At 38.6% G+C, this 7827-nt stretch overlaps 1 protein-coding gene across 1 annotated transcript in view; it reads right to left on the bottom strand.

Annotated features, from left to right (window-relative positions):
* Positions 1–4952: 4952 nt before the first annotated feature.
* The window catches only part of RAD17 (RAD17 checkpoint clamp loader component), a 14547-nt gene continuing 11672 nt past the window's right edge, over positions 4953–7827 (bottom strand). Inside the window, exons 15-16 of the mRNA XM_010726105.3 lie at positions 7003–7060; positions 4953–6152 (exon numbers count right to left, since the gene is read on the bottom strand). Of these exons, the coding sequence (XP_010724407.1) occupies positions 5900–6152; positions 7003–7060 (311 nt within the window). The 3' untranslated portion in view covers positions 4953–5899. The remainder of the gene's footprint in view (positions 6153–7002; positions 7061–7827) is intronic.

Raw genomic sequence — 7827 nt, 5'->3', positions numbered from 1 at the left:
ACTCACTCACGGCTCAGCTCTGGCTGTTCTGCTATCACATGAGCACTGCACAGGCCACCCACAGACTCCTGTTACCGCCTTGCCACATAAGCCCATCACACATAAAGAGAGAAAATGTGAAGGGACCGTTGCTATCATATAAAGACTGTTAATCCACCCAGCTGTCAGTCTGAATATTTTATTCTAGAAGTTTCTAGTAGCAGTACTGATTACTTAAGTATGTCATTTGTAACACGCTAAATAGGGTTTCAGACTTGAGACTCTTACAGCCCTTCTTCAAAGTTGAGTGGTCTGTACAGATCTACAGAGCACTCAAATGTAGTGAAGTTTCACTGTATTCTGAGAAGCTCTGCTTAGAGACAGAGATTAACATAAAAATTCTTTGCATTCCCTCCAGTATGAACACAGGCAGGCTTCTACTCTGTACTTAAGGAATTTCTAAAAGTTACGTTGGGTACTGCCACACTGAATTTTAGATATGTTCCTTGGTATGTTTCTTGGTAGATATCGAATCCTTTTTAATTTCTGAAACTTACATTTTTAAAATAAAATCATAATTCTTTGTGAAATTAAGGAATTTTGATTTGAAGTACTACAAGAGAAGATAATGAGACAACACTACAGATGCCGTTTTCTGCTATGAAGCTGTTTGTCTAACTTGGGAAAAAAGTGTATCACAGTTCACTGCAACAAATACTTGCAGTTTCCTCAAGGTCTAAGACCTTACCACAGAGCACGCATGTAGAGAGGCAATCATAAATCAACTACCAAACCTTTCAATTTTGTTAATTATCACTAACTAGACTAAATACATTGTTAACTCCTTGACAAATAGATAGTGCCTTCTGAGAGAAGGGAAGTGTGTTTTTTGTGAGCTCTTTGTGAGATCACCAATTAATCCTGAAATGTCTGTACCTCTTGTTGTTAAGGATAATTCAGAAGCATGGTTCCTGAGGTAGAACAAAACAAAATGACAGAAAAGTCTTCATGTCTGTCATCAATAGGAAGCCATCATCTTGCAGTAAGTGGTGGCGGGGTTATTGCATGGAATAACTGAAAAAACATTACAGAAAATATAGAGAAAACCCTGTACATGTGCATCTCTATATTATTATACCCCAATCCTCGTAGGAGTAACTGCTAAAACTATCGAGTTGGGCTTTGAAAAAGCCTATGGTCATTCTCCAAAATGGGAACAGAAAGCAGGCAGGACACACAGTACTCTGTGCACTTTGGAGTGCCACAATATAAGAAGGACACAAAACTATCAGCATCCAAAGGAGGACCACGAAGATGGAGAAGGGTCTGGAGGGGAAGAGGTGTGAGGAGCAACTGAGGTCCCTGGGTTTAGTCAGATTCTGCTACTGACTGGAGAACACCAAGAATACCTAGGACACCTCCATTATGATGGGAGGAGGGCAGGGGATATCTACAATATCCGCTTTAGTCTCTTCTTCCTTTCTTTGGGGAAGCAAATCATAGCAGGGAGCGCTGAAGTTGTTTTACTTGATCTGTCAGTTTCTCCTGAGAGCATTTCAAACTTCTGGTTTGAGATTCTTTTCTTTCTGGAATGAAATTGGAGTACCTTTGCTCCTGTGGACTCCAAATGATGCTGCATGCGTGGATTTAGCCACACTGTATTTTAGCTTTGTCTTTACACACTGCTCTGAAGTGTGATTTTGCCAGCAGGGCAGGAGGTGAGCAACAGGAAATCTCATAATTCTTTAGCCCATGTATAAAGCAGCCCTGCTTGTGGAATTCAGCATAGTAGATGAGAAACATCACCTGCAAAACCAGGCCTTCAGCATAGCTTTGTATTGTTGCCATGCACCTAACGAAGAGAGTGCTGATTAATGAAAAATGAAAAAAACCTCCCAGGCCTGAGCTGGTACAGTCTCTTGGAGCAGAGAACTAAGCTGTGTTTCTTCGGCAGCTTTGTCTCCCTGGCTTGCCAGGAGGCCTGCTCACAGCTCACTTTTCTGGCAATCTGTTGGAATGTAGCTGCTCATGGGACATGAGGGAGCAGCCCCCAAAAGCCTGGGTCTGGAATCTGCAGGACAGAAATTGTCACTTCTGTTTGAGCTCTTCAGCATGCTCAGTGCCTCAGGCCATCTCGAACATGGCTTTGTCTTTCACATCAGTGTCACCACTGCTGAAATGCACCACCTACCACCTCACTGTGCTCATATTCACTATTTGATCTCCAGAAATGTTCAGCAAGGACTAATGAATGTCAGTGGGTGCTGTTTTTTCTGCTGTTTTTTCTGCCGTTTTTTCAGTTCCACATCTTTGCTTCATTTGCGCTTCCATGTCAAACTGCCCCTCCACAGCCATCTGTCACAAAGCAATAAAATGTCATGGAATGTTGGTGAGAATTTCCTCACTGGGCTTGCTCCCCTATGTCACAGATTTGAAACCCAGACTGGACAAAGATGCTTGTTGGTGTGGTTGTCAGGCAGATGTGGGGGAGTTTGGAGCAAAGGGAAGAAGATTAATCGTAGGAAACTTGATTCAAATCCATGAGTTATTTCCTTAAAATTCCCAGAAAACTCTGCCATGGAACAGCTGCATCTGCTGAAAACAAATGGTGTTCCTATATGGACCCCAGCTTGCAGAATTTTGCAGTTCAGCTTGGTTTGGAGAGCTTTGTTGTTGTGTCATCCAAAATCTAGAAGGAAACGTCTGTAACTCCAAAGTGGTGTTAGAAAGCAGCATTCCTTTATTCCTCACAATACGTACTGGGTGACTTGACAAGCAAGTGTGCTCTCTGAGTTCAGGTACTACATTTGAACAGTAAAGACATGTATACGCAGTAAAATGGCATACTTATTCATTCTTTTTCAAGGTCTCATAGATATGTGCTAATGGTCCTTTGGGCATGCTCAGTGCTATCTAGGATGGTCAAGTGCCCACCTACTTCTTCTTCCCCTTTTTTCACCATCAGCTTCATCACTGGAGCCTTTGACCCACTGCCATCCACTTTTCTAGTCTGAAAGATATCCACTGCTTATCAGGCCATAGTGAGCCACTTTTTAAAATAATGCATGTGGAACCCGAGGAAAATATCCTTGCACATTTTGAGGCAAAAAAATAAGTATTCTATTGTGACTTCAGTGCTTCTTGTGAGGCAAAAAATAATTCTACTATGTCCCCAGTGCAAAATCATTGAGGAAAACAGGACTGTTCACCCACTAAAATTGAAATGGAAAGTTCTAAAACTATAACTTATGGATTCCTTTTGCTAAATTTGTATATTGGTTCTTAAACTCATGTACTTATTCCATATTTCTAAACAAACCAACCTGTAACAGTGAGACAGGCTGGACAATACTTTCCTAAATAATTCTTCCTCAGGAGAGAAACCTGAGAAGTCCACTGCCCCAAGTTCATCTCTTCCCATCTGTGCGAGGAATGATTTTGGCATATGCAGGTGAATCCAGCGCTGCTTCTTCTCTGGCTGTCTTGCATGCAGGTGATGCACTGCATATACAACTACACTTACAGGGGATGGATGAAGAGCCCAAGTATGTGCCGCAGTGGTTTCCCAAAGGCTGGCATGATGTTGGAATTACTTGACCACACCTTAAAAACAATATCTTTCTATTTATTGGGGTGCTACTAAGTTACCCCTATTAAAAAGTCCCCAAACTATTCCTGGAAAGTAATTACTGTGTTTTTAGAAGACATCTTCCATTCCAGCTTAGAATAATAATCTTTTGGTGGCAGACCACACTTTTCTGGGATTTTTGTTTCCAGTTACACTACATATATAATATATAATATATATACTATATAATATATATACTATATATACTATATAATGCCTCAGAAAAACACACATTTCCAGTGCTTCTAATCACTTTCCCTTTAAGGACATGGGCAGCCTCTCTAGGAAAAAAAAATTTAACAACTTTAACATTATTTGCAGTACCATGTTACTGAAATAGCAGCGGCACACCAATGCACAGATGGAGGCTATATGTTAAATAAATCAACAGATTAATTCTGAGTTCAGTTTACAATTAAATGATTAAAAAAAAAAAAAAAGGCACTTGCTTTCTTTGCAGTGCTTCTCTTCTTTCCGTATCCGTAAAAGGGATAACATTGCTCAGGGAACCAATAGTTGTTTTTCTCCTTCCAGATGTTGGAGAATGGACTGTAGCAGCAACTCAGTCTTGTACCTGCTTGCAACTGAATGTCTCTGCAACACTTCCAGAACTTCCATAGTTCAAAGCATTCATCCCAATCACACACTTTGCACCCCACTGCAATTCCAGCATCAGAGAACAACAGAGCATGAAATATTATTGCAATATAAATCGTGGGAGTTTTGGTGGCACCTCCACATGGAAGAGGTTTTATGGTTGTGATTTTGAACCCCTAGATGAGAGTAATATGTCTCTATTGCTAAAGTTTATCATTAACCAAGTGTTGAGTACTTTAGTAAGGCCAGGGTCAACAGTAATAACCAGAAGATGATGTTAAAGGACTTTCTTGTTACTACTATTACTTCATACTATTATCAGGAAAGCTCAAAAACATTAAGTAGCCCAGAGTTTTGCTTACAGAGTGAAAATGAGTATAGCACAAGTTACCGTCCTTCAGTATTAGACTCCCTCTATGAGCTCAGGAGGGTCCAGATAGCTTTTTGGTGACACACACCTGCAGGAGGCCTGGATAAACTGAGTCTTCACCTAAACTAAGCAGGGACCACCCCATCCAAAGCATTCCACAGAGGGAATGTAATGTGTAGAGCTGTAATAAATTGAAGATGTAAATCATAAAGACATCATCATAAAGACTACACCTGATCTTTCATAGGGGACAAAGCTAGAGCATTCAAAATTGGCAGCAATTCTAAATTTATGCTGGATTACTGTATTTTTTATTTTTTTTTTAAACTTTGTATGCTAGCAATACGGAATGCAAACATATCACACATTCAAAATAAGTTGTTTTGATCTTTGTTTTCTTATTTATGCAGCAACGCTAATTACAATGATGTGAGATGTGATTTTTATGAAATAATCCCAGTTACAGTAAGAAATTTATGATTTCACACAGGGACCCAAACAACAAGAAGTATTTAACAGTCTATTCTGATAAAAACAAAACACTTTGAGTGTCAGTAGCCAAACGTGAGATTATTCTTTGCTCCAGCCTGATGAATTTAGAGAGGAAAACTACATGACACCACTAACTTCCTACCAAATAAAAATAGGACAAGGACTTCTGCTTAACTGTTGTATTTTCACCTCAATAAATTATCAAAAAATTTCAAAAACAAATCCAAGATTGTTGTACAGCATACGTTCTATTTATAAACACGTTAAAATATCTCTAGCAGATTACAGAACAGCACTCATACAGTAGTTTTATTTACATCATCAATACAAGATATCAAAGTTTTTACATATCCCCTTAAATCTCCTCTTTCAGAAGGTTCAAACTTCCAAACAGCAATTTTTCTGAAGATACACACTTTAGAAGAATCTTCAAATGCTGATAACTTACTAAATGTGTAAATAGGAGTACATTGTACAACTCCAAAGTAAATTAAGATGTGTAAAAAAAAAAAAATAATAACTTAAGAATGGCACTGATTAACTACAGTCTCAAACTATTTAAATTTATCATTTATTGTACTTTCTTTGTCTACTTTGTATACTTTTATGGCTCAGGACAGGCAGGGAATAGCCTGTGATTTAGTATTCTAATCAGGTCTGATCCTGCAAAGCTATGAGAAAGATAAAGAAAAGTGTCTTTATACTGACGTGTATGTTTAGACCGGGCCTCCCAGCCCACCTAAACTCTGTTCAGCAGACCATACTCATTTTAGCAAAGGCCTTTGGTGCATAATAATCTATCAGCTAAGTCAGTTGCTGATATTTTGTTGGACTTAGTCACTGTCATATTCCTCTATATTTAATTCATCATCCTCCATAGCTACTTGAGCAGAAACAGGCTGAGGCTGACTGCAAGGTAGTTCACTTCCACTGCACTGGCTGGATGAAAGGGGCAACCCATCCCAATTGTTCTCATTTGTTCTTTTTTCCTCCATCCCTACAGCCACTTCAGGAGGGTCCTCCTCATAACCAACAAGTAAGTCCGGAACTCCAGGATCTTTATCAGTAAGCATTTCAAGCTTTAACCTGTAAAATAACCATTACAAGAGCAACTCAACATCAAACAAAACAAAACCACCCAGCCAAACCAACCACTGCACTTCCTGCTCTCCCACACCTCTTGCATAACACCCAGGCGCTCCCTGTTCACTGATGCCAAACAGCTTTCATATTTTCTGGCAGTAATATCCCTATCAGTCTTAATTAATTCAAGCTATAAGCGTTTGTTTTTTTTATTTTATATCCTCACCTTCATTATCATATTTTACACCTGTGTGCACATCTTCCAAGCCCAGAACTCAATACTATGCATAAGCTGCAAAAGACACTACAGAAGATAGTAATTTCTCTCGGATAAAGAAAAGCAATACAGAGCCTCACAGCAGAGCTATGGCAACAGCAAAATACAAAAACATGTCTGTGTCCTGTTAGTCTCTAGCACCCACTGTTCTCCTTACGGTGGCAGTGGATTTGCTCCTTTCCTAAAGCATATGAACTGCTGACAATTAAGTGACTGATAGCAGCCCACAGAATATCCCTCAAGACAGGCAGCAACTGAGCTTGAAATAGGCAACTTCAGAAAAGAAGTGAAGAGAAATTATTTTTACATGTTATCTTCCCTTTAGTATTTGGACTTCAATTTTTGTAGCATCTCTGTACTGTATCAGTACTCCATTAAAATTGTTCTTGCTAATTATAAACAGATTTGAACTGGAAACAATTTTAGCTTCCAAAATAAGAAATGGTCATGCTGCAAATGGAGGAAAATATCACACACAGATACACACTAATGAACGTATGAAACAGTTCTTCCTCGGTATATGTAAAGGAAAAGACAGCATTTTATTTCCTTAAAGAGAATAAAAGACAAGTCTACCTCCCAAAATGTCGTTTCAATGGCAGCCTCCCAACATCTTGGATAAAAGCAATCTGAGCTGAGAACAAAGAATAGCCAGTATTATATTGAGTACATCATAACACACATAAAATGGAACACATTGGAAAATAAGCAGTTCATAAGTTCACTTAAGTGGTCCTGTAAAAATCTGCAGTAATTTGGCCATCAAAATAGCTTAAATAACTGCCATAACATATTTGCACATTCCCTACACAATAAAATAGAAAAACACTCATCAGCTGTGAAATTGTTCTGTAGTTATTAATACACAGCCTATGAAATGAATTCATATAGATGCCACAGCCTTAGACAAGAAGGCTGTTATTAGAAGCAATTATCACAGTGTAAGTGACCCAGCTGTCTGAAAAGTAATTTCTGAATTATTTATCATACAAAGAAAACATTTTCTGCATGAATTGTCTTCTCGTGGATTGTCTTACATTAGACAACAAAGCACTGTGAACTTTGATCTTATTTACTTCTCCTAGGAAAGGCTCCTTAGAACCTTTTTAAGACTTAATGTTATTTGACAGAGATCAGTAAGCAAGGAAGATATGGCTAAAATAGTCGTCTGCATTTCCAAAAGGCTTCTCACTAAGTCTCCTAATTAAAGGGCTCTAAAAGAAGCCTTAATACTAAAATAACTACTTTGTTGTTATTATTTTTGTTTTCCTTCACTGTTACCCAGTACACTATGAAAAAAGGGAGATGAAGAGTGAGACTGGCAAGTTTCCTGTCTTCACCAAGTTAAATAGCCTGGTAGTGCTGAAATTTTTCAATATGCTTTAATATTTGGGAAAAAAA

Source organism: Meleagris gallopavo, chromosome Z (assembly GCF_000146605.3).
Source record: "Meleagris gallopavo isolate NT-WF06-2002-E0010 breed Aviagen turkey brand Nicholas breeding stock chromosome Z, Turkey_5.1, whole genome shotgun sequence".
Taxonomy (NCBI): Eukaryota; Metazoa; Chordata; class Aves; order Galliformes; family Phasianidae; genus Meleagris; species Meleagris gallopavo.
The sequence above is the reverse complement of the archived record's forward strand: the minus strand, read 5'-3'. Positions and strand labels throughout refer to the sequence as shown.